Consider the following 27788-nt stretch of genomic DNA (forward strand, 5'->3'; position numbering starts at 1 on the left):
TGTCCTGGACAAGTCATGAGGGGTCACAAGTGAAATATCATTTTAAGGTGTCAAGCCAAAATGGTTGGAAACCACTGCCATTGTAGTGACAAAGTATGAGGAGCTAAAATAAAACGACAAGTTAAAAACAATAAAATGACAAGTTCTCTAGTTGCTTTCACCCACGTTGTAGCTAAAAGAAAAAAATTATTCTCCAATAAAACCCAATTAAACTATAGTAAAATGAAAAATAAAATGCAAATAGACAAGAAATACATATGTTAATAATTATACTATAAATTACAGTGAACACATACAATATATAATATATTAATGCTGTATTTTATATAGTCTTTAACGTATCCAGGCAGCAGTCTTTTGTATATTTTTTTCTTCTTTTTTTTAAAATAAAGTTATCTTCAGTCTGAACTGGTACATGTTCAGCTACATTATAAATAAATCCTGGAGTGTGTAACATGTATAAAATGTGAGCTATGCTGTTATTGTTGTCTGCAGTCTGCATAATCAGCTAAACGCACGTGTCTTAGAGAGACGCTTTTGTTTTACAGAGAGCTGCTCAACAAACCTACTGTTCTCTTTGCTGCTCTCGCTCACACACACACATCTATACTTCCTCCTATACACACTGAACTATGCTGCAGACATGCATATTTCTTACTTCTCTCCCTCCATTGTCTCAGTTTCTCTCTCTCTCTCTCCCTCTCACACACACAGACATTTGCAGACATAAATCACCCAGGATCTGGCAGAAAATGGGGTTCTTGTGAACAGAGTGGTATGACTCACTGCTCTCCCCACACTTGTCCATTAGCTGATGCTCCCACTCACAACAATTTACAGCAGGCGAGAGCAACTTACTCTGACTCCTCTTATGCACAAGGACACACGACTCTGTTGCATTTATTTTATTTTTCATGTCATTTACTTTTTAGAGCCATTTAATTTTCTTTTTTGTCGTTTTTCTCTTCTGATCTAGTTTAAAGCACCGAGAGGACACTGGCAGACTAAACATTTGAAGTACCATGCTTCCGTGTTTCCGTGTTTTAGCTCTTTATCTAAAAATCACATAAACTTTAATGCGTGTTATTTTCCAAAGTATACTGTAAGTTTCAGATTGGGTTTCTTTCTTCCTTCCTTACGGGCAGCAGCTGGTCTGAATTCATGGCTGAATGGTTGAAAATTTAAACTTTTGTTGAAGTTGAAATGAAGAGGTGAACGTTATGTGAAATGATGTCAAGGTTACATAAGTGTGGTATTGCAGTTGAGTGCAAGGTTGTTAAAGTGGTAGTTGGATATTTTTGGAAGTTTTCTTATTGGCGATCTTGCTGAGGGTTGGACGACAAGTTGGAGGCTATGTCCATATGTGTCCGTTAGATGTAAAGGGAGACATCAATCCTCATAAAACTTCAAACTTCAAACTCAAATAGGTTAATTGTCTAAAACATGCAGAATATGGTCCTAATCCCGATGACTACTGGATTTCTGTTTCTGCACACTTTGCGTATAAAACATTTATTTTATTGGGACACGTTTCCTGTTGCAGGAATTCAACTGAAGATCTTTGTTAAGTCAGCTGATGGACAGATCAGCATTTAGTGCAGCACATTTGCTACATTCCACTCTAAATAAACTATGTGTGATCCTCCTTCACATTTTAAAACATAATTTAAAAGTCACCTGACTGTGTCCCCGCAAACAATGCTCTAGTGAATTTGCTCTTGTGAATGTAAAATTAATGTATTTCAAGAATGTGATGAGCAGAGTTGACATATTCTTTTTTTCTGTCTTTCATACGTTTGGATTACAACCAAATGGAGCTTGTTTAGATGTAAGTGGAGCTCATTATGTGCACATGATCATTCATTCAGCACAGCTCATTGTGTTTTTAATACACGTAACTAAGAGACTCCTAAGTGACTGATGCATGAGGTAAAATCATATTCTCAGTTCATACCATTAAAATTAAAATGTGAATTTTTGTGGCTGAATTTGTAATGCTGAGGCAAACAAGGTGAAAGTTAAGTAATGCTTAAACCTTCTATTGTGTCTTCTTGTTTTCCAAGGACAGAGGATTTCCAATATGTCTGCCAGCTGATGTTTTATGACGGGACAGATCAATAGATGCAGATGAAAGGGAGATATAAACCAAATGCTACAAGTGAGGTCATTTTTACATCCAGCATCATGAGAAAAAAAATCACTCTCATACACTGACACACACACACACACACACACACGTCTAACAGGAGGTAGGACAGTGTATCCAGATGGCAGAACAAAGCCTGAGGTCAGTTTTAATGAGCAGAGCTAATTACCACATAACTGTCCTATCTGTCCACTCCCAGTGGACTGTTAGCCTGTCAACCAGGGTATACAACAGGAAGTAAAGGCAAGAAAACCCGACCCCTACAACTGCCAGACACACATGCTGGGACACATACAGATAGTAGACAAGACAAGTAAGTAATTATTGAATGAATTAAAACAGGGAAAGAAATCAGGTAGGTCTTGAGATGAGATTACCCAGGTAACAAGTTTCGCTGGGGTTTATGCAGTGTAAACTTTCTCATATCCAACTAAGAGCACGATGGAGCTGTTAATGTTGGCCTTAATAGCATCCAGGGCCAGTTTCTTTACAGTTGAGGAAAGCTAAACAGCAGATATTCCAGTCCAAATCAGGCCTTTTTGTAATGCAACCAGTAACCCCGCCAGATACTGAAGTTAGTTAAGGAAATCTTTGGCTGTTACTACTGTAGGTTGTGAGTGAGTTAGAGCACAGTTAACATTTGCAGCTTACATTAGAGCAGTGTGGTTTAGCATTTGTAGCCCCTCCTATGCATTGCTCCATAGATCATTCACAAAACTGTACAGCCACAGACTTTATGGTCTCATTGTTTTGTTTGACTATCAAGCAACTGAATACCTGCAACAAAACTCAGACACAAACATGCACTCACGTAAACACACAAGCATGTGCCTGACAACGAAGCACACACACTCCTTGCTGCTTACTACTGTGTTTGTCTCTGCTCAGACAGGCAGGAAGGAAAAGCCATTAGTCACTGAGGTGCCATCAAGCACTGTTTAATTGTCTCATTTATCTTCCCTCTGCTGCCGAGCTGCACGCTGCTGCTCAGATTCACCGGGGAGCTTTCGGGAGCAGAGCACTCCGCCAGATAGAAGTATATAATAATTTGTTGCAGTAAGTGGGCTTGTATCCTCCAATGCAAACGTCTCTGATAGAAGCTGAGAAGTGGTCAGCTCGTGGTCGGTTACCTTGTGACATCAGCTGAGTTTCAGGTCGCTCAGCTCAATAGAATATTAATGAACCTCCTGTGACTTGTCGAGGAAGTTGATGCTTGTGCAGACTCAACTCAGAATCTATAGTGATGTCCTTGGTTGACAGCCATGATGAAATCAGAGAGTGAAAGCCTTCATGTGAGAATTTAGCTTTGTGAATTTGAACTGTAGCTGTTGGGGTAATGACACTGATTTTGTCTATGGCCTATGTTAATTTCTGTAATAAGAGGGTTAGGGGTTAGGGTTAATGAGAAGGGCCATATATATATATATATATATATATATATACACACACACACATATATATTTATAAAGGAAGTTATCTGTTTATTTTATTTAAACTAAAAATGCATTGACTAAGAGTTTACAGCCATGCCAGCAGCTCTGTGAGGCTGTAGAGGTAAAGCGCTGCTTTGAGCTGAATGCTAAAGTCAGCATGCAAACATACTGATGTTCTTAGTTTAACAGTTTAGCATGCATAACTTTCTTAAAAATGAGGATGAATAACTGTAAATGAAAATCTCTAATGTCCTTGATTCAGAATACATTGCATCCCTTCCAATCCTACTCACATCACAAGTAAAAAATAAACCCACAGCAATCGTTTAGGTTAAGTAAAGCAAATGCAGCTGCTTCTTTTAGTCCTCTTAAATACCTTATCGTCACCCGGGTGCTCCTGACACAGAAATAACTCAACAGCTTACTGCGCAGAAAGCCTATTTCTGGACTAGCTGTCATCCTCTTGTGACTCTCATTATAATTTCAAAATTAAAATCAAGTGTTGTTCCATTATGTTGCAATTGTAATCAGAGAAATGGAGAGGAAACAGGGGAGGTAGATGAGTGGTTGGGAGTACAGTTGAGTAAGCGTGTCCCTCTCCAAACTCCCTCCTCCCTCTCTCATTGACATACTCTCACTCTGTCTTTTAAAACACTCATAACCACTCTTCCTCCTCTTCTGTCTCTCATACAGTATCGCTCCCCTCAGTCTCTCAACCCCCCCCCCCCCCCCCCCCCCCCCGTCCTCTCTTCGGGACTGCAGTCATTAATTTCAACATCACGGAACAACACTTGACCTGTTTTTAGCTGCCAGGGTAATGGGAAAAAGAAGAAGAACAAGAAGAAGAGGTGGAACAGGAGGGGAAAGGCAATGAGAGGGAGGATGGATGGAAGGAATGAGATGAGGGGAGAGGTCAGAGGAGAGGAAAGAAGGTGTGTTATGCAGGGAAGGAGGAGAAGGGAAGTTAAATGAAAAGTTCAGCCAGAATAAAAATCTAAATGCTGACATTTAACAGCTGTATTTTGGACTGAGCTCACTAATAGCTATTAATCTGAGCTGCTTCTCAGATTCTTAAAAGCTTACCCATTGCAATTGTTTTTATTTTTCATAATTTCAAGAAAATTGAAGTACTTGTTTTTAAAGATTTATGTCTTAAGTAGGAACCAATAGACTTGGAGCTGAGCGCCACAAACAAGGGCAGGGAAGCTGAAAAGTATTAATAAAAATACAATGCTGGTTTCTTGTCATTGGATTTGACAGCAAGAAAACTATAGAATAATAGCAGCCTTATCTGTCCTTTAGGGTGGTGCTATATGTTCACTTAATGGGACTCAGCACCTGTTTATGCTCAGCAAAGTAAGGTTATTCAAACATAACTCAAATATTGGGAGCTGATTTTTCTCATTTAACACATATTGTGTGTCACAGACCTCTTGTCTTAAGACTGTTAAGCTGTCAGCTTGGAACCAACCTCCACTCTGCAAAAAAAAGAAAAAAAGAAATCATAAATCTTGTTTAGTCCCTATCATACACACTTGTGCAGAGACACAGTGAACAAGCAGCCCGAGCAGGCCAGCATCCAGAAACACTGCATTCTTACCCTCAATCTGTGCTGTTTGCTTGGTGTTTACAGAGCTCTGTGAAAAGTATGTTTATCCTCCGCTGTTAGGAAAGCTGGCTGCCCAACACGCTAAGATGTAGAGACAACAATAGCAGGCCTGTTTCTTTTACAGCTCTAGCTGTGCTCACATAGTTTGAATTAAGAGGTCAGGCCACTTTTCCAATTGTGCTGCTTTCACTCCTGACCATATACACAGTGAACTTAGCTGTTCATTCGTGTAAGTAAACAACCAAACTGGCATTCAAGCAGGTCAGTTCAGGTAACTCAAAGAACTAAAACTCATATGGTATGAGTTTTATATTTAATGTAATTTAATAGCATTCAGAAGCAGAGTTTTTGCTCATGGTCATGCATCACTTTCAGTATGCTGCAATCTTTGCCCTCAGAGCTTTCCTTCTTTCTTGCCTGATTTTAAACCCATGGAATGAACACAGCTGATGACCTCCCATATAGGAGAAAAGGCATTCACAGCAGAGATGAGTGACTATATGGGTGAACTGTGGGGATGATTTAGCAGTAGTATATAGGCATGGGATTATGTAAGCATGCTGTAGTGATAACCAGAAGGGTTAAGTGTGTACATTTAAATAGATTCAGAGAAGATAAGTGGCAGTGATTGGAGAAAGTCCTAGAAGGAAAGGAAATATATTTGATGTAATACATTTAAATTGTGTCAATATTTGTATTTTGTAGTAAGAAATACGTGGAAAATGGGCAACCTTTGCTTTTGGTTTTTGTTTTTTTGTTGGTTTTTGTTGGATGATGGATTATGATAATGATAGGACTGGGACTGATTGCTGTAAATGTGGGTTCAGTTATAACCAAAATTAGGTATCCGATAAACATTTAAATAAATAAAATAAGTTTTCCTGATTCCCGTCAGCCGTCACAATGATGAGTGTTCTTTCAGTTCAGTGGGAGTGTAGGAGGAGATGTTTGTCTTTGCACAATTAGAGAAGATAACAGCAATTAGAACATGGGGAGCTACAGCGAAACTCTCTCAGACCCGACACTTCAATGCCAAAAAAAGAAAACACATTTCCTTAGAAACTGAAGAATGGGCTCGGTGTTTGGCTGATGGACTGAGTAGGAGTTGGACTGTCAGTCCCAGCAAACTTTCCAGTATTTTATCCTCCTCCTGGGGTTGAGATGCTTTCATGATCTGAAGATGTTATAAGGTATTAAGAGACTGCCCACTATAGTGTCTTCCTGAATGTGATAAACAAAGTGAGTTTTGAGTACAGTGAAGACGGGTAATATTCCCAGCAGGAGACAACAAATGATACATGTGGCCCAAAATATTATTGTGTTATAAGTGTTTCCTGGCAACTGGAAGTCTCTCTGCCATTAAAGCGCAATGCTGAGATGAATGTGTGACAGACTTCAGGCATAATTCATGGGAAACATTTTGAGGGGGGAGGCATTTTGCCTGCAGTGAGAATGGGCTCTGGTTAGTGGGACATATTTGATGTGGATAATACAGTCCTGTTTAAAAAGTAAAACCACTCAAACTATCTTTGGTTCCCAGAATTTGGTCCGCCCCCAAAATTATATAACATCCTGTATCTAACAGCTCAACTCTTCTGTAAATGTTGTCTAAAAGTCGCTCTTTACCAAGGAGCGGTTATTTATAGAGTGTGTGTTAAAGCAAAGGGCATGGGCTGTATTGCTTGCAGCAAAAACAGACAATGGGTATCCATGGTAAAGTCAATGTAGATAATGCAGTGTGCTTTAAAAGAGCAAAATATCATGTCAGATCAGCCACAACACAATGAGATTAGCTGAGAGGTCCAGTAAATGTGACTCGACCCTCACATCTGAAATATAATGATATTTAGTGGTCTGGTTGGAAGTTATTATAGCAGAAAAGAGGACAGTGTACACTTGCATTAGACACAATGAGAATGTGATTTCAGGATAACGTGACATAGCTGTAACCTGTGACAGCAAATAGCAACTTGACCTTTATTTAGTGAGGAACCATTGACTCCACATGTACAGTATGCTCTTTCACAGTAAAGTTCAAGTCATTCAAGTTTATAGGAATAGTGTGACGTTTTGGAAAATGCTGAACTTTTGATAGATGAGAATATTGATGTCACGCTTCTTTTTTTTTTTTTGGTGTGATTCTATGAATTAGTATCTTTCTTCAGGTTAAAAAACCACAAATCATATGAATAACTGATAGAGTGACCAAGAGTAAACCAGCATGTACAAAATGTATTTATGTATTTGCACATCAAAAATATAACATATGAGATAACAGTAAACAGCAATACACAGAAAACATTGGCATATATACACAGATGCCACAGATGCACTGCGTGCATGGCTAAAAAGACAGAGAAAATAGTTTTAAGCAATAGAGGAACACAAAGTGCATCATAGACAAAGACATTTTATGTGAAGAAAAAGCTAAATCACTGAAAACATAGTGGAACATTATGAAGATATGATAAATTTGCTTTCTCCAACTGACACCACTGAAACAAAACACATTTTTATAGGAAGTTTGAAGATGTGTATGTTTTTTTAGAGTAACCCACATAGAGGCTGGGGTGTTAGTTGGGATGGAAATGTCATTCCAATATATATATTTGAATCACCTGCCCTATGCACTGTTGTGGGTTTTTTTTCTATCCTGAAGAAGGCAGTATGTGCTGCAACACTGATTCATAGAATTAAAAATAAAATGCTAGCATTAGAGTCATGAGAGTGCAGCTCTCGCCTCCGGCTGCTTCTCAGTATTTTTATCGTTCCTCGGATTCAAACTTGTAATCTTCCAACTATGAGTCCAGTGCTTCAACCTGCCTTACACCAGCTGAAGTTGTACTAGGCAGGATTTTTTAAATGTGGAAACAAAACCATTATTAAAACTTAGTGAGCATCCAACATAGATGGAGATATTCATTGTTCAAATTAAAATAAACAAGATAGTTCTTGGATAGATCTTAAATTTTCTGATGAGCATCTAATGTAAACACCTTTTCCAGTTTGCAGATCTTGTATTTATTTGGAAGAAATCTGAGTAGAAATTGTGTTGATCTTTGTTTGACCCACCATATGTCTGCAGACAGCAGCTGGCAGGTTAGCGCTGGCAGCAGCAGGCTACTGTTAGCAGGTTCACACATGACTGTGAGCTGGTTTTTCTTTAGGCAACATTATACAATGACACGTGTGCTTTTCAGGGAATAACCTCAGTCATTTTTTAAAAGAACAGAACTGAAATATTCTAGCAGTTTTACTAATGTCTACTGGAATTAATTAATTCTACTGAATTAAATGAATGTGTTTTAATGTTATCAGCCCAGTGCTATTTAAGAACTAGCAGTGATCTATTAAAGTCAGCTGGATTCCACTGCTAGAAAACAAGAACAACATGTTCAAAGCTACAACAACAGATCTCTTAGTTGATCTTCTGACATGATAATGTTTCTGTGCACTTCTTATTTATGTATGGACAAAAGATGATTAATCTGTTATCCAGTTACCAAAGAGAAATGGTCAAACTTATAAATTACCTTAATTTAAGTAAAGTAATCCAAATGATAAGAGACAAAACATTCAACTCACTAAGTAAATTTTAGTAAATTAAACATGTAAATGCTTTTACGGTTCAGGCACCTCCATGAAGCTTCACAAGGTTTAAGTGAAAGTTTGACATTGCACATCTTAGAGTTAATCTTGATTTCTCTTTTGTATATTGTTACAGTTGAGTACGACATGAGAGCAGGAGGCGAGCAGGAAGAGAGAGCTTGTCAAATGTTGCAACACACGGTGCATAATATGATTCAGCAGCCTTGTGGAAGACTGTGATAACACCTCGAGCCCTGAGTTTCATTTTGTGCCTCTCACAGGCACAGAGGGGGTGAGGAGGCAAATGTTTCAGTCGTGTGTTGTGTAATTCAAGCCATGTTGGCTGTCAAGCAATTGGGCAATTGACTCATGGCTATACATTCACACACACACACACACGATGAGGGAGAGAGGAAATTCAATCACTTAAATGTGACCATGTCACATTAACAAGGACACTCCGCTTCCTGTCGTTCCTCCCCCACTCATCTCCTGTCTTCCTCTTCCCCCCTCGTCCATCCCTTATACCCCCTTTTCACCGATCAGCTGCCCCTCATGTAGCTTTCTGGGAAAATGAACAGAAAAACAGCAAGACACAGGTCAGCGTGAGTTTAGTATGGTTTGCCTTTTTGAATATATACATGAGGGCTGTGAGAGTATTGTGTGTGTGTGTGTGTGTATCTGCGTGTGCACACTTATGTTTGTCTGTCTATACCTGTCGTCACCAGTCATATTTGCCCGTTCGTTGCCTTAGTAACCACAGTTCCTGGCTCTGTCACAGTTTCTCAAACAAAAAAACATGACAGATTGATGACGTCAACGTGTGTGTCAGGTCAGATGCACCTCTACCACATAAAACGATGGAGAGAGTGCGGCGCCAGGTTTCTGTGTGTGTCTGTGACTGTTTCGGTGCATGTTAGCAACAGTAAAATGTTCTATTTTTGAATCCAGATTCACAAATTCAATGTATAGGTGACTAACAAAGCAGTGCATGTGTGTTTTCGTGTACAGATATGGAAAAGGGTTTCAACGGCAGCCTGTTTCCTGTCTTTAATCCCTGTGTCTGTTCTGCTTGTGCTACCACATGGCAGACAGACACACTCATTCACACAAGTTGTGCTTTAGTCCTGCCTGTGTTTGACCCGCAGATAATCCTCCTGGTAGTCTTCATCCATAGTCATTCGTTCACAAAAACTGAGAGGAGCTGTGCCGCTGATGCTAATAATGTTTGGGTTTTTTTTTTAATGGGAAAAAATTAAATGGTTTTAAGAAGATTTGTGCATATTTTATACAGTAGAGATTAACTTTGGTGAACTTTTATTTGCAAAAACTCTTTATCACATGGCATGACGTACAGTTCAAAGACCAAAATGCCAAGGAATAGTAATGGACCCTGTATGGAGAAAAAATAAAGAGAGAGATGGCTATTGTGACTGACTAGTGCTAACCTATGCTGCAGCAGGGCCACATTTTTCACAAAGGAATACAAATGAATTTTGCTGTGCCAGTGTCTGGTGTGACCCAACCATAACTTATAATGTTAACAGTAAGTGACGCAAACTACTGCTGAGCACTGTTTTATGTCATCACATCATCCAAATATGATGACTGCTTACCTTCACCTTTCTCTTTGACATCCAAGCTGTCTGTAAACCCCTCAACACCAGCCTGTAGACATTGCCCAGACTGCAAAATATTTATAAAAACAAAACAAACAAAAAAAACCCAATAAGCAGTCTGGACTTGTGCCCAAGCTGGGAGACAGTATTTATGACAGGAAGGTACTTTAAAAACCTTAGCTTCCTCCGGGCTATGATCATGAATTCTCTTCTGTTCTCATTAACTAAAACAATATTTGTATTAGCAGTGTAGTTTGAGAAGTTCGAACGTTGTAGGAGTAACAGGAATGTTTGGTTGCACTCATGCCCCCGGGTTACAGATGTTTGAGTAAAATATGAATAGCTTTGAATATGATCTCACCGTTTCATCCTGTGCTGCTTTGACTATTCAAAATACACAGTGAGATTTGAATGATGAATAAATGTCTTTTTTTTGTGAATGTGTGACAGAGAAAGAAACAGAGATGGAGGCAGGGGAGAGGTGATTCACACTGATGTTATACCACTTTTACTTTAGGTTTATTTTCCACAGTTTGGGTTGAAAATGTCATGCCGCTGTCAAAGCTGTCCTCTATGACAAGCAAAGATGTGCTTTATGTAATGAAAATTTTGTAGTAGACTGCTTTGTTGGTCTGTTGTGCCCTCTGGAAACCTTTATTATTTTATTTTTCTCATTGATTTCTGTGGACATAATAGATGTTTATGTGCATTTTTCACAGTACTAGGAGCTTGTAGCACTGCAGACATAAAAACATTTGTGGAAGAAGAACGGTTTAACATTGTGGGAAATGTTTATTCGCCTTCTTGAGGAGAGTTTGATGAAAAGATTGATATTTTTCTCATCTGTTTGTTAAATGTGAAGCCTCGGCCAGCAGACTGTTAGCTTAACATAAAGACTGGAAACAGTCAGCCTGGCTCTGTCCAAAGTAAGATCCACCTACCAGCACATTACTAAAGGTTCGGAGACACTACTTTTAACACTACTGTTTCATTTTCCATTGTCATATTATAGTCTATCCCATTGTTTCTTTTTTGTTTGTTTTTCCCAATTTCCCAACTTGCAATATCATTGTTGGTAAATTTGTTCTTTATCGACTTTCCTAGTTAAATAACGGTTACAACTGAAAAGTAAAATGTCATTTTCCACCAGCTGCAGCTCATTCATGTCAGAAGTCATGGATTATCAAATAGTGAAGTGTTTGCACTTGGCTTAAGAGGAAGCAGGTAACACAGTGACCAAATAAAGAGCTTACAATTCACATTCACAATGATGAGAGGGAGTAAACAGGCAATAAGGCACGGGGGTGTGTGCAGGCAGTGTGTCCGCAGCCTCCGGTTCAGCTGGTTAGCATTTGAGGGCTAGACAAGAAGGGATTCAGTGACCTTGCATTTGTGTGTGTGTTTTGTAAGTTCATCCACCGAAATAAGCAGCAGGTGACCCGTTAGCTTTTGTTACTCATTAACCCACATAGTCTCAACACACAGGTCTAGGCAAACATGACGTTGCCCCGAAAGTCCATTTTAAAGTTGTCAGAAAACAAAGTAACACCTGTCATCATCTACTAACATAAACACAGTAGATGTCAAAACAGCTAGAACAACACAAAAAATCTGAACGTTGCTAAAGAACTTTAAAAAAAAAAAAAAAAAAAAAAAAAAAAAAGTAGGAATCCAAGCTGGGTAACACCACCACATTCATTTCTCTAATACATTTCTCTCATCACATAAACAGTAACAGTGGTTTCCAACCAACAGGTTGAAACCTCCACAGATGGGTGCAAGATAAATCTCTGGGTTTGAGAAATGATTAACAGGACAAGAGAGCAGTAAAAATGAAACATTTCTACTACACAAAATGTTCTTTATCAGACTCTGCTCCAATGTTCAAATTTTCTTATGTGAACACATTGCCTTGTTTTAAAAGGTCTCAAGCCAAAAAGTTTGAGGATCACAACACAGGGCTTGTGTTTGACTCATCTGACTCAAATCTCAAAATCATTGATTTCTCAATTACCCCTCATCCTGAGTAACTGGGACGTTGTTTCTTGAAAGGCAGATTTCTATTTCACTTTTTTCTGTTTTGTAATGCTCTGGGTGGCAGAAACAAAAGTCTGCTCACTGCCACTGAGATGGTGATGTGTTTTTGTTGGATTATTATAGTCTTTATTTCACCTAAAGAGCAGAAAATGATCATCTTTGTGATATGATCATCCCAGTGGAGAAGTTAACGCCCTTGTCCACAACAACTCATCTTTGTGTTGTAGGAGCATCAACATATGCAACATGAGGAAATATTAATCTGTTTATTTTTCTCTCCTCTCTGTCCTCACAGCATCTCTGTCTCCTCTCTTTTTTTCTGTCATATATTTGTTTTCCTTTTTTTCCTTTCACTCACGTAACTCTCTCTCTCTCGTCAACACACTCACATAAACACATGACAGATGACACAAACTCATTCATGAAAACGTAGCGGCACTCAGTCAAGGCTTAACCACTGGATTATGGGATTATAGAGCGGGACAGATTTAGAGTGTGTATACACATGCTTCATACACACACACACACACATACACACACTCATACACATCTCCGTGTGTTGTTTTTTATGGTATGTCGGTGTTTTCATGATCCTACTTTGTGGACTACCATTGCGTACATACTACAGTTACACTGCATACCATTCATTTAAAGGAGTAGTTCAATATTTTGGAAACTCATTTGCTTTCTTACAACAGGTTAGAACAGAAGATCACTTCCAATCCAAATGTCCAAATATGAAGCTAGAGCCATGAGACAGCCTTGCTTAGACAAGTTGACAAATGAGATATAACATGGTATTTAGTGAGCTTTAAAGGTCCTGTTCTGGGCAGATGTTTTAACCTTTGGACAGTACCAGGCTAGCAGTGCTAAGCTAACAAGCTCCTGGCTTTCTGGGGTCACAGACATGCGAATGGTATCAGTCTTTGCATCTAACTCTTACGTTAGGCGTTTTTCACTCATCCGTCTCACACACATCTGACTGAACAGATATACTCCTGCTCCTTCTGTGTAGACAGTGTCAGGGGGAGAGCGAATAAATGTATTTCCCAAAATGCTGAACTGCTCCTTTAAAGAAATGAAAATGGTCTGTTAGTATAAACAGCACATGGAGTGCATTTATCTACAGCCTTTATACTAAAGCCACTGGGAGCAATCGGTGTTCAGTGTCTTGCTCAAGGACACTTTGGCATGTGGACAGGAGGAGGCATGAACAGAACCACCACCTCTGTGATAGACAAACCTGCTTTATCAGCTGAGCCACAGCCATGAAGTGCTCTTTGCTGTCGTCACCTTTCTGTCAGTCTGTCTGAGTAGTCATCTTGTTGTCAGCTGCCACTTTGCTTTGCTGCCGCTTTTTTATCTGCTGCTCAACTGAATGTATTGTACAGTATGCTTTGGTGTTGTATGTTTATATTAAGTTCGTATGATTATGTAGCATCATAATATCCTGTGTAATCCATATTCTTTTTATTCACATTAATATTCCCTTTATATTACAGCTCAATGTGCTTAACTGTTGGGGAGCTATGTAAATGTATGTATACTGCAATTGTATACAGTAATATGGACAGTGCCCGTAAATAAACAAAAATAAAAATTGACAACATTATAGGGAAAGAGGATAATGAGGGTGAAGGAGGTCAGCAAAAGAGACAGAGAGATGATAAGAGAGAAGAGTGAAGTAAAAAAAAAAGGAGGGAGAGAGATTTTTACCATCACTGACATACACGAAAAATTCCCCCCTCCCTCTCTCTCTCTCGCTCAGCCACTGTATTGACGGATGACGACATGCTGGTGAGGGATGTTAGGGGATGAATGGATGGATAGGGGAGAGCACAAGGAGGGAGGGAGGGAGAGAGAGAGGGATGACATCAGCGCAGAGTCTCTTCCCATCCAATCCCCTCGCAGCCCCCCTGCCTGCTGTCTCCGCCCTCACACACCTCTCCCTTGTTGCTACGGCAGCAGCACCATCCCGCCTGCGTGAAGCATTGTTTGAGGTTGGTAGTAATGCAGAGTGGTGTGTGTGTGTTAATATGGGGCTCTAAAGGCTGCAATCCAGCACAAGAAATCATCCCTTTTTTCTTACTCAGTCAGCCACCACTCATCCCCCCACCCCCATAATCCTTCATCTCTTCCTCCTCTTCCTCTGCCTGTCACTGTCTTGTCTTCCATCTCACCCTCTCTCACCTCTCTGTCCTAACGTTCAAGGTCCTTTCATTCATGACTTATTTTTACTGCAGTGCTACTGTCACACATCTTCAACAGCACACACACATTCACATACATATACTGTATATACACACACATTTTGGCTCACCGTAGAACTTTTTTGAGTCACTATTTTCCTGTATGATTTGAACACCCGAGATAATTCTGACCAACAAGTTAGATGGTGCTCTCCACCACCATTATCAGAACACTGAGTAGGGACGTTTACTTTGGAAGAACAGTCTTCAATCCAGGAGAGCTCCAGAGAGTTTGGAGACTCTATGGCAAGAATCGCTGAAGATGCTCTGTCTTTGCTAAACACCTTATTATGTTGCTTTGTCCTTTGTGTATCATGTGTAAAATCACTACACTGATTTTACAGGAAAGGGATGGTCTACTGACAGTTTCTTTTGAGTTGTAATATGGAAAATGCAGGATCTGTTTTTGGAGTTTGATCCATACTAGGGACTAAAAGTCTGGATTTCTGGGCCTTTGCTGGATAAATTCTGAATATTTTTTTTTTTTTTTTGTAATCTGTCTCTTGCAAGTCTCCCAACTTTATTGTAGTGCTAAAATACAAAATTGGAATGTCCCCTTGAAACTGAGGATAGATACTGCATCTAAATGTATTAAATGAAAATCATTTTGCATTATACTGAAAAATATACTTCAGTTTTCACCAAAAATGCCTACAAATTTGTTTTGTTCTCATATAGCCATGAGCTGTCTGCTACATTTCCTGTCTCCTGTCTTGAGGTTTGGCATTTGCTTACTACTGAGTTGCGTTTCTTTTTTTTCTGTTTTCTTTTTTTTTTTTTTTTTACCATGTCAGACGGAAGATGTGACATAAATACTATAGAATTTCCCATGAGTCTAAGCTGGTTGGAAACAAACAGCTTCTGGTTCTGATCTTCTGCTTACCTCTAAGTATCATTTTAACATTACTGTCAGATCATACCTGAATCACATGAGTTACATCTTGGATTATTCATTGAAAGTAATTCAGACATACAACATTTCAGAGTTGAGCATAAAGGCGTGTGAACAAAAGCCTAACAAACACAGATCCGTGTGCACACGTATTGTCTGCTCATACGCTGAGTTTCCCCAAACAAATCCGCTCATAACAAAATGTATCTGAGAATGATACAATATTAAATGATCTGTTTTTATAGTCTGTTTATCTGCATGTCTCTTTCAGCTGGAGCGTCTGCCTGTTTTGCAAGCAGTCTGTGTCAGGGTGTCTGCTTATTCCTCCTCTCATCTGCTGCCGTGCTGCTCTCTTTCCCCTCGTAACCATGGAAATGAGATCAACATGCAAATACCTGAGCAAGCTCACTAATGCTGTGCGATAGAAGATGCAAATTACATTTCCGCTTGTAGGATTACACACCCACACACACAGATGTACACTCAGACGTATACACGCGCAGATTTATGTACGTGTGCTCACATACGTAAGCACGCCCACCTGTAGTCCAGTAGGCTACATTTCTTGGCACATTACACCACAATCAGACTCAAATTATCTACAGGAGAAGTTATTTAAAATGGTAATGTTTGAAAGAAATATGGAATTCTTGTTTTGTTTTTGTTTCCAACAATGCTGAGAGAAATATCTGGTAGGCTACTTAAGCTGCAATGCTTGTCTTTCTTCACAAGTGTAGTTTTGCTAACCTTCTGTTTGCCCTTTGGTGCTGGGTGCAGGTGACGTATAGTTAGTTTGTGAGAGTTAATTTCACTGGAAATGGGGGTGGCTCTAATCAGAGTGGTGAGACTGAAAATACAGTACATTTATGGGAATGAACACAACCCAATAAACCTCAAAGAAGCTAAAAGAACCATTGCATTTTAATTCTCAGTAGTTTCAGCAAATTCAAACAAATTCACTTTTAATGTGAAAATATTTTTATGCAGCTTTAAAGACTTAAATTAAGGTAAAATACCATAAAATATGAATAAAAACCTTATTTGAGCAGCTCTAATATGTCAATGACATGTTCCTCTGCAAACATTTAAAACAAAGGTCAAAAGCTAATGAGTAATCACACACTGGGCTCTGGCTTTTTTTTTTTTTTTTTTAATTATTCTGGTTTCGAAACTGGGTCTGAAAATTGGTCATTCAAAATCCGTGAAACTCCTTTCTGTTACCATAAGAAACTACTGATAATGATTCAAGTGTGTGGTCATGAGGTGGTTAAGGCATGCCGAACCACACTATACGCCTCATGGAGTCTAATCTCCATCCACATCTCCACTCGTTTCATTGATGTCTGGCTTTTTTTTTTTTTATGAATGAACGGCAGAGGAGGAAATGGGACGGGAAACTGGACGCTCTGTGATAGGCTGCTATCGGTTGACGTCACCTCCGCCGTGACGCGATCCACCCATTCATAAAAAAAGGGAAAAAAGAGAAACAGTCCTGAGGAGAAACGCTCAGAGAGAAAGGTGGAAAGAAAGAGGTGACCGGACTGTGCGTAAAGAGTAGTGCGGTTACAATGCGCGAGATAATGCGCGGATAGAGGAGAGGCGCAAAGGGAATCCACCGCAGGATCCGTGCGCCTTCTCCAGGTTTGGAGTGTTGGTGTGGGCTCAGAAAGATAGAGATATCAGCGACAGTGAAGCTTTAACACGCGCAGCCTGAAACGACGTGCGATGGAGGAGCTGTGCGAGATGGACTGCACGGTGCTGAAGCGGCTCCTGAAGGACGACAGCGCCAAGTGCCTGCTGCTGGACTGCCGCTCCTTCCTCGCCTTCAGCGCGGGGCACATCCGCGGCGCAGTCAACGCCCGCTGCAACACCATCGTGCGCCGCAGAGCTAAGGGCTCCGTGCTGAGCCTGGACCAGATACTGGCCGGGGACGAGGAGGTCCGCGGGCGCCTCCGCTCCGGGATGTACTCCGCCGTGGTGTTATATGACGAGAGGACGCCGGACTCCGACACGGTGAAGGAGGACAGCACGGTCACCCTGGTGCTCAACGCGCTGTGCAGGGACTCCTCCGGTACACACATATACCTGCTGAAAGGTAAATATGTGCTTCATCATTACGTTTAGCCTTTATATGGGTCAACTGCTGCCTGTCACAAATACAGATACAGTAAGGAGGTCTAAAAATTATAATAATGCAATTTACAAGTGTAAATTTTAAAATCATGACTTTAGATTGGGAATCACCAGCCCTCATTATAACTCTATATTTGGTTTGTTTAGTCTCTAATTTAGTCTCTAATATTACTACCTATACTACTTAATGCTAAAAATGCCTTTTTTAAAATAAGCCTTTACAATGATGATATAATAATGATATAATCATGGTGATAATAATAATAGCCCCAGATTTTATTAATAGTCTCGTTTCTATGCATATGCCACCAAGCTATGTGGGTCATGTGTGGCTCATTTTATTTTTCAACCAACATAATCGATATTATTGTATTGCTTCCAAAAGATGCTGAATATTTTTATTTATTTATTTATTCATTTAAATGGCAGCTGCTGATTAGCCTATAAACCTAAACCAGAGATTGAAATATCCTGCTGACTGTGCCTGCTCTATTTTTATGCAAATTTCCTTTTCAAATTTATTTATTTTTTTCTTTCACAATACACACACTCAGTCACTCACAGCTACACACATTCACACACAGACCAATGGCCGTGAGCTGAGTGAATGAGGTAATGCTGATGCTGCGTAGAAGCCACTTCTAACCAGAGGGACCTACAGGACACTCATGATCATTTCAGAAAGAGTCCGTCTCTGCTAAATCATAGATGGGAAGTGGTAAAATCTAAAATCAACACTCGATTCACCCGCCAGACTATATTTAGACTGCAGGAAATCTGAAAACCAAAGCTGCTGCAAGCTCCAAGCTGTGGCGCATTCTTTTTTGTGCATCCTAATGACGCAGGCGCCTTGAAGCACAGGAGTGTATGTATGTAGCTTATAAAGACATTTCCCAGTTAATCTGATTTGATCCCTGAGGTGCAGAGAGAGCACTGGTCAGCCCGCAGATGTATAAAAAAAAAAGCAAAGGGATGATGAAATTGTTTCCAAATCCACAGCAGTAGACACAGGACAGAGTAGGTCAGGGGTCAGTTTAATAGACTTTATGTCAGACTCAGTGGATGCAGAGGAGAAAATCCTGGTGGAGATGTGGGAATGTTAATGTGGGCCGCCATTTTTTTCCTCAAGTATGTTTCAGTGGTGTGTTTTGTGCATGATGCCAAACATAAAGTGTCTGTTTCTGTAATGTTCCTGTCTGTGGTCCTTTGTACTGAATTAAATCTCACATGCTTTACTGTAACATTGTTTTTAATGTACTGATGTACATCATCATTACATGTACTGAACTCCTTTTCCCTCAACCAAAACATATGATGCATATGCATATATGATGCACCCTATTTGATTATTTGACGATGACGTCTTTTATTTTCACTTTCCAGGTGGATATGACAGGTTTTTCACAGAATACCCAGAGTTTTGTTTAAAGACCAAATCCTTACCATCCCTCACCAGCCAATCCAGCATCGACTCTGCCTGCTCATCTTGTGGGACGCCACACCATGACCAGGTAAAGCACAACACAAGACAGACGAGGGCAGACCCACCTGAACTCACACTTTACCCACATTCTTTTTGTTAGGTTTTAAAAAGCACAAATAACATCAACCAGTGTCAAACTAATGTAGGTCATGTGTAAGCAGCTTCTGAGTCTGTGCAGCCGATTTTTAAAACTGCAAATAATGAGTCTTTTCATTCATAAAATAATCATCTATCACAAGTCACCAGACCAATAAACGGTGTCTTGAATTAGCTTTTTTAGATTAAAAGCATGAAAAAGCAAGCAGCTTCTTAGGTTATTTTATTTACTCTTGATAAATAAATGATTAAAATTATAAACCTTTATGAATATTTAAATGTATAAGTGTCCCATCAGCCAAATGATCAATTTAAAGTCACCTTCAGTTTCATTCACTGACACTTTGAGCTCCTGAGTGCAAACACTGGAGGTTATTTGCGCTGCTCAACAGAACTGTCTCTCACTTTCCCACGTTCAGTAAACCACACTTCCCATCCTGTCTGGGAATTTAAACCAGTGAATGTGTAATTCACAAACTTGTTTCTTCAGTCTCTTGGCCATGCTGGCAAAATCAGCCAGAACTGATGGGAACATTTCCTGAAAATCCACTTGTTGTTTAAATTAGTTCTTTGTCTTAGGAAAGTTCACCTCTCCCTGTGACTTGGGTCGCCGTGTTTTGTTGGTCAGTGATCTGCTGCTTGAGCCTGCAGATTTTATGCAATTCTTAAAAGTCACATGCGGTTTGGGTTAAATTTCCCCAGAATGCGTGAGGAGAGAGAGACAGACAATTCAGCCTCTGTATGTTCTCTAAGAAAAATGCTTGATAGTCTCAGCCACACTGTCAAGTGGAGTTTTAATTCAAGGAACACTGTAGCTTCCTGTTGCAGTGCTGATATGATGGAATGGGTAAAAGCTGGCTGAGTGTCTCTCTTGTACTTTTCCCCTTTCGCCCTCCACGCTCCCCCGCAGCCCCCCCACCTTCCTCACATTACATCTCTTAGCAGTATCGACCATTTCCTGACACTGTGTCAGTACCGAGGTCGTCAGCGGCAGTGACATAAACAGACACAGCCCTCGTCAATAAGTTTCACTACCGGTATAGACCGCCAACAGCCTGACCTCTCAGACCCAGTGAAAGGGGAAAACAACGCTTTCATGCTTATATTAGAACAAGGGCTGAGATTTGGGTCAACATAAACAAAATAGCATTATGTAAACAGTGTGAGATTTTTGCTCATCATGTAGTATGGACTATAATATTTAATAATTATGTGTGCAATGAAAATATATTATTTCAGTAATATACTACAGGAAGTGAGTCAGGACACAATAAACTATTTGTATTCATAAGAAAGACAATATGCATTTTTTAGGTTTATGTTTATGATTGTGCAGGGTGAGGGCAGTGCTGATGGTGGTCTGGTGTAAGCAATAGTTTGAACCAATACCCAGCAAACTAGAAAGAAGTTTGTCCTTTCTAGAAAGGACAAACACATGTCCTTTCTAGGACGTGTTTTATGTTCCTTCAGACACCTTTTCCAGGATGTATGTGTCATGCTCCTTCATTTACTCGGTCAGTGCCGTGTTAGTGATTTAAGTAAGTTATTAAGTAGGAGTGACTTCCTGAGGAAACGGTGCCGTGGAGCATATTTTTCTCTGACGACTTGTTTATTTCCACCATAAAGTCTGATCACAGAGAAATTACAAGGCTTCCTCATGGAATTTCTTGTGCATACAAATACGTCAAAAACGTGCTGATATTTCCATTAAATAATGGAGCTGGAACTCGTTCACACTGCTCAGTTGATCAAGAAGCTCAGCTCCTACAGTGGGGTGTGTTTCCATATGTGGAAATGTCTTGGCTTGAGACAGAAACTAAATGGCCCGTATCAAATGACTCTGCATTAATTACACAGATAATAAGCTACCCCTGTCTGATGATAAGTGTCGCTAATGTGATTAACAAAATATTTAAGCGAGGTCATGCTTATGCTGAAGTCATCTGGCCTCTGCTGATCACTGACACAGAGAATTCTTTGTCTTATCGTGTAAGCTGCTTTTCTTTTAAGTAAATTCTCGCCAGCATTGCTCTCCAAAGCTGATTGGGTCAGGAGATGTGTCTTTACGGAACGACTCAGTGAATGAGGACTTACTTAATGACTGACTGAATGAATCATGAACAAACCGCCGCCTCAGAACAGTAAATCTATCTCTTCATGGCTGACTAATAAAGAAATAATTTAGTAATCATCATCCTCCCATCTGTCCCTTATCTAGGGCGGGCCAGTCGAGATCCTCCCGTTCCTCTACCTTGGCAGTGCCCTCCACGCCTCAAAGAAGGAGGTTTTGGACGCCATAGGAATCTCCGCCTTGCTGAACGTATCAGCTGACTGTCCCAACCACTTCGAGGGGGTGTACCAGTACAAATGTATCCCTGTGGAGGACAACCATAAAGAAGACATCAGCTGCTGGTTCCTGGAGGCCATTGAGTTCATAGGTCAGTGAGTAAGCGTGTGTGATGTGCGTTTATTTGTGGTTATCCCATGGTGGAAAACCACAAATAAAATGAGCCTCCTTCAGGCTGCAGCATGTTTTTTGCTTTGTGGGGTTTGTTTTTAGGTCACATAATTTTTAGGTCATAATATCACAAGTATAAGATATTCAATTTACTATAAAACTACTAATATTTGGTATTTGGTATTTGGTGGGGCTGTGATGTCCTTTCCCTGATGCAGATTTGAGTTTCAGCCATAGTGGCTCATCATTGCTCATGTTAACTAAACAGTTCTCTTCTTCTGTTAATCTCAAACCGACAAATATAAAGCACATCACTTTTTGTCTGGAGTCTGAGAATTACAACAAAATCTAATCAAATTAATCTGTTACAGAACAAAATGACGTAATACACTGTAGGAAGAAAACTGATGGTTGTGTTTGAAATGGTAAAATATTCCAATCAATCATTTTCCGGCAGCATGAGTTCAGAGGTGTGTTTGTGTATATAATGTAGGCAAGTGTGAGCTTTGCTTTTCCTTTGCATATCCATGCTGTGTGTAGACATTGTGTGTGTCTGTTCCGTGTTGTGAGTGTATGTTCGTGCTCTGATGTGTGTGTGTGTGTGTGTGTGTGTGTGTGTGTGTGTGTGTGTGTGTGTGTGTGTGTGTGTGTGTGTGTGTGTGTGTGTGTGTGTGAGTGCTGGTATGCGTCATAGTTAGCTGCTGTGGGACCAGAGTCTGACTCATCCACTGTTACCGGGTGAAGAGACACTGTGGTGGAGTTACCTGAAATCTGTGTGTGTGTGAAGGAAACAGACTGAGAGAGAAAAACTATAGACATCTGAAAAGCAGCGTGAGACACAGAGTGAGAGATGGGGGAGGTGGCTGCGTGCAATCACGCATCTGTGCGTGAAATGGCAGAAATGGCAGAAAACGTTCTTCGATCTTGTGTAATTCTGCTCATGTGCCAGGAGGGTCATAAAGTGAACCGGGTTCAAAACAGTCATTTTATGTTCAAACATTAGCATGGCCAGCAGTGGTGGAAAATTAGATTACATTCATCAACATGAAAAAACAATAAATGAAGGCCCTCCATTTATCTTCTTTATATTGTGTGCTTCTAATTTCCTGCAGGCCGCCACACATGCTCCAGGACATTACCAGTACTGTCCAACTAATCATGCAAACTAAGGATGTTCAGAAAATTGAGTTACTGTAAACGCTTCAATCAAGCTATTACCGAAATCTGGTTATTCACAGTAACAAAGTAAAAGCCTGAATCTAAACATACTGAAAGAGGAAGAGACAAAAATAGGACTGGATAGGGAATGTGAAAGAGGGGCTGATGACTCATTTTTTTCTTTGCACTTGCATGTTTCAGTTAAATGTGATTTGCTTTTGCTGCTTTCTCACTTTGAGGTTAGCTACCAATTGGCCTGCACAGAGAGGGGAAGGAAGACATGACAATGTGGAGGAGAGGAAGTGAAAGTTTTAGGCAAAGCGTTACTGTACATCTGTTGTGTTTAAAATACAGCAAATGTACATTTAGGATGATAGTTTCTTTGAATCTTTTACAGATCACAGCACTTAAGTGTTGACTTGGTGCCACCAGAGCCTGAATGAAAACCTTACCTGAATGAACAGCTACGAACATGTTTGCAGCCCTTTTGCTTAGAGATAAAATAAACAGGAAAACATTCAGTTCGCCTTCATTGTCCACGATGGAAAGTGAGCTTATGGCATAATTACAACAACAAAACAAAAAAACAAAAAAAAGAATGCTAATGATCTAACGCTAATATCTGCTAACACTGAGACAATGTTAACACGCTGATGTTTAGCAAGTGCAATATTTACCATGTTCACCATCTTAGTTCAGCAAAAGTCAAGGGATCACCAGAGTCATGAAGGTACATCCTCTGGGGACCATGAATTTCTGTACAATATGTTGTGCCATTCAATAGATGTTGTAATTACAGAGATTTTTAGTTTTGCAGTTTTGTCTATATTGTCCATGGAAACTTCTGACCTTTGACCTCTCACCCCTCTCACTTCTCAGATTCAGTACGGGACTCCAGTGGGCGAGTGCTGGTCCACTGTCAAGCAGGCATCTCCCGCTCAGCCACCATCTGCCTGGCCTACCTGATGAAGAGAAAGCGTGTGCGTTTGGACGAGGCCTTTGAGTTTGTGCGCCGGCGCCGCAGCATCATCTCCCCGAACTTCAGCTTCATGGGCCAGCTGCTGCAGTTCGAGTCACAACTCCTCGCCACCTCTTGCGCTGCTGAAGCAGCTGCCACGGCGAGCCCACTGCTCGGACCCAAGTCGTCAACAACCACCACCTCAACAACGGCCACGCCCACCTCTCCGTTCATTTTCAACTTCCCAGTCTCTGTGGTGAACCCCGCCTACCTTCACCACAGCCCAATCACAACCTCACCCGGCTGCTGATGGGCAGCCAATCGCAGCTTTCCCCCCCGACAAACTATCTGAGCACAGACTGGGCTGGCATTGGCTGGGAGAGCTGTCAGTCTTTCTGACCGCTGCAGTATGTACATGCTTCCAGGGCAGGGAGGTGAGAAGCGTCATGGTGCCTGATTCGAAACTCAAAGACCGGAAACAAAAAAAAAAACTTTTTAAAGTTTAGAAACCAGCCAACGCTCCTTCCATTTTAACACAAGATTTATTCAAACTGACCAAAAATGAACTGGCTTTCAAAACTTGTTTCAGTGAATGAGTTCAGATGGAGTGTTGGACTGATGTTTACTGGAGATACTCCCTCTTCCTTGACAAAAAATAACAACAACATGCACAGAGACACACTGACACACACACTGACACAGAGAGGCATACACTCTCTTTTTCTCTCTTTGCCTCACACACACACATTCATGACTACCAACTGAATAAGCTCAGTATGAAGACAGGGTCTGTTGCTATGGAGACGACAGGTCTTTAGGAGAGGAGATGGACACAGGAAGGAAGGAGGAATTTTAAGCACCCGCTCTTTCCCCTTTGGGTGTCCCTCCTGTTCCCAGACAAAAGAGATGGATGGAAAAAAGAGGGGAGGAGACGGTGATAGAAAGCAGGAGCCTCTTCAGTGACAGGTGCTCTGCCGGCAGTCCGACCGGAGCTTCCTGTCTTTCATACGTCCTCTTCCTCTCTCTGTCTCTCGCCCCACACCTTCCCCCTCCTGCTCTCATCTCCTTTTCATCCTTTTATATTCCTCCCTCCTTTCCTCCTCGTCCTCCTCTTCTCATCTCTGCCTCTCATCTTTACCCCGTCCACCCTTGTAAATGGACTGGGAAACCCCTTCTGCAAGCCCCTGATATACACACTGTAGGAAACTCCCTTTGCTATGTCAAGGAAAAAAAAAATTGTTTTGGATGAAAGGGCTGAAAGAAAAAGTTGTGAGAAAATGCATCTTTGTCCGGGGACATTTTCAATGTCTTTTACTGGATTTTCCTTTTAGATCAGAGGGCAAATTTTAGAGCACATTGGCCCTGGAAGACAGCCCCTTAAAGGACCATGCTGGTAGCATTGTATCTTTTAACTCATTATAAGTAATTTATTCTTTACTGTTGACCATTTTCCAAAACATAGGTAACTTTAAAGACACTGGTTTTGGTCCTTTCCTGTAAGTTTATTTTCATAGCGTACTCAAATGAACTGAAAACACTGGCTCCCATTGGTTGCTTTGGAAAATTTTTATTTTTTAGGTAATGGGCTAAAATGTGCACCACCAGCAAATGGTCCCTTAAGATGTTTGTGCCTTGTACATAAAGGTATTCCATGGATTTAGATGTCTCTGGATTTGCCGGGGACAACTTTTTTCTCAGCTGCTAGAAGGCAGATGGCTGAATGTTAGTCAAAAAAAAAATCTCAGCATTTCAGCACCGACTCTTATTCCACAATGTCAAAAGAGCAAAAGCTTCTTTTCATCTTTACTCACACACAGACACACACACACTCACTATCTACTTTAGATGTTAAAGAAAAAAATAATGACTACTAGACAAAAATTGCATTTGTGAAGAACTCAGGTTATTTTAAACACATTACAGAAATTTTCCTGCAACCATTTTGAGGTCCTAATCATTTAAAATGGAAACCCTGACATTTTTAATTTGAGCAAATTAGATTGCAATACTCTCTCTAAGATATATGTCTTCTGATGTTTTCACAGATCTGCCCTAGATTTTTAAAGCCAGGGCATCTAAATGTGGGTCCTTTTATATTCTTACTTACCAACCATTAGGGACCCTCAGCGTTGTTCCTCATGACACAAGTTAACGAAGGATTTTAAGCTTTGGCCTTTGAGGCCATAATCCAATAACAAGAAGCTGTCCCAAATATTTATTTCATTCAGTATGTATTTGTACAACACGATAACCATAACCCTTCTCTGTTTTTGAAGACTGTCTTCAGTTCTCTCCATAGCACTTACAATCCATTTCACAAAAAAACAAGACTAGCAGTGAGTTTTTAGGACGTCACACTCTAACGTCACGTCTTATCTTCTTAATATCACAATCTGAGACAATGTTTGTAATGCTTCTGCTTTTGACTGGGCTAAATTCTACACTCTGTGCTAGACATCCAAAGGCACAAAGTCCCACCATGGTTGCTTTTATACCAGAGTCCTGACGTATGCACAAAACACGCAGGCAGAAAGACACACATACACACCTACGCCTACACACACACACACACACACACACACACACACACACACACACACACACACACACACACACACAGACACACACACACACACACAGGGTTTCAAAGAAAACCTGAACCTTTTTCTGTTTTTGAAGATTGTTGGCACCTATCTCTGTAGCACTTTGAAGTGATGCAATACTGTATTTATAATTTATGATTGATTTGCACATCATGGTGGTGTTAGACTGACTAGACTTTGCATAAAAACATTTTGTGCACGTAGAGAGAGAAAGAAAGAGAGAGAGAGAGAGAAGAGCCAATCAGTGGAAAACGCAATACTTTGTACACATATGTATGGTTCTATACATGTCTGTCTGTCTGTGTTAGTCCATCTGTCTCGATTGTCTCTCTGTCTGGTCAATGCTGTTTACCCATCATGGCAATATCAATCCTCCACTTGGACATTTATATATATATATATATATATATATATATATATATATATATATATATAAACAATTTTCCCTCAATTTTATTGTGGAATGAATGATCTGTGCATTTATTTATTACTGAAGATCCACTGTTGAATAAACAATGTTCTTAATTAACTTGCATGTGCTTGCTTTGTATGATAGTATGTGGAACTGAATAGATTTGCACACAGGCTTGATAAATGGCTATTATTCATATCAAATTTAAGGCAGTCAGTGATCTGTTTAAACTAACAACTCACCAATGTAACTTCACTTTATAAATGGCATTCAGGAATTTAGGAAATCACACAGTGAAGTAAAAGTGCAGGAGATGATGCAGGTTTAGTGAGCGTGGGTTCAAGAGGAAAGAAAAAAAAACCTTCACTGAATTACTCATCTAATCACAGAGTGATGACATAATAGTGTTAAAGCATGTAGAGGGAAGGGGGCGGACACAATAACAATAACAGTACCACCTGTAAAATCTAATGCAATCCACTGCAAAATACTGTGATAATGACTGCCCTTGCATGGCTTTTGCTGTTCAGTAGATTAAAAGGTTGAAGAAAATTATAGGTAATATAGGTAAATAGGTAAAGTGTTTGAAAATCTGCCCACAGATGCAGAATAGAGCTTTGATTCAGTGCTTGAATCAAGGCTTAAATTTAGTAGGTGCAGAAAAAGAAAAATCCACCACCAAGAAAAATATAGTATACTAGTACTCTAACTGCTGTTAGTTTTCCTTCATTTTATCTCTACAGACATATACAGGTAACTCTGTAACTGTGTCTTAAATGACATTGAACAACCAAATCAGTCCTTTATAATGCAATGGAGGGGTGGTGTTGGGGGAGGGGGGGGGGGGGGGGGGGGGTTAACTCAATTTTTGGTATTTTTTAAAACTCTCTTGCCACAGAAAAAAAAGTGTAAGC

At 40.2% G+C, this 27788-nt stretch overlaps 2 protein-coding genes across 3 annotated transcripts in view; both read left to right on the top strand.

Moving 5' to 3' along the window:
- LOC121195027 (cytochrome P450 26B1-like) overlaps window positions 1-14370 on the top strand; it is a 35131-nt gene extending 20761 nt beyond the window's left edge. Inside the window, exon 12 of one of the 2 annotated variants that reach the window (XM_041058181.1) lies at window positions 14201-14370. In XM_041058181.1, the coding sequence (XP_040914115.1) occupies window positions 14201-14250 (50 nt within the window). In that variant the 3' untranslated portion in view covers window positions 14251-14370. The remainder of the gene's footprint in view (window positions 1-14200) is intronic. The other variant, XM_041058183.1, reaches the window with a different exon arrangement.
- On the top strand, window positions 14323-26134 carry dusp4 (dual specificity phosphatase 4). The gene is made up of 5 exons (XM_041058184.1): window positions 14323-14432; window positions 15845-17668; window positions 19090-19217; window positions 21504-21723; window positions 23781-26134. Exons 2-5 carry the CDS (start codon window positions 17299-17301, stop codon window positions 24167-24169), a joined length of 1107 nt encoding a protein of 368 aa, XP_040914118.1. The 5' UTR covers window positions 14323-14432; window positions 15845-17298; the 3' UTR covers window positions 24170-26134.
- Window positions 26135-27788: the final 1654 nt, after the last annotated feature.

Source organism: Toxotes jaculatrix, chromosome 16 (assembly GCF_017976425.1).
Source record: "Toxotes jaculatrix isolate fToxJac2 chromosome 16, fToxJac2.pri, whole genome shotgun sequence".
Lineage (NCBI taxonomy): Eukaryota > Metazoa > Chordata > Actinopteri > Toxotidae > Toxotes > Toxotes jaculatrix.

Bases quoted from the DNA above. Each gene is read 5' to 3' on its own strand.
- dusp4 (XM_041058184.1), top strand. From the start codon at position 17,299: ATGGAGGAGCTGTGCGAGATGGACTGCACGGTGCTGAAGCGGCTCCTG. The intron at 19,218-21,503 runs GTAAAGCACAAC...TCCCTTATCTAG, and splicing joins GGACGCCACACCATGACCAG to GGCGGGCCAGTCGAGATCCT. The intron at 21,724-23,780 runs GTCAGTGAGTAA...CTCACTTCTCAG, and splicing joins GGAGGCCATTGAGTTCATAG to ATTCAGTACGGGACTCCAGT.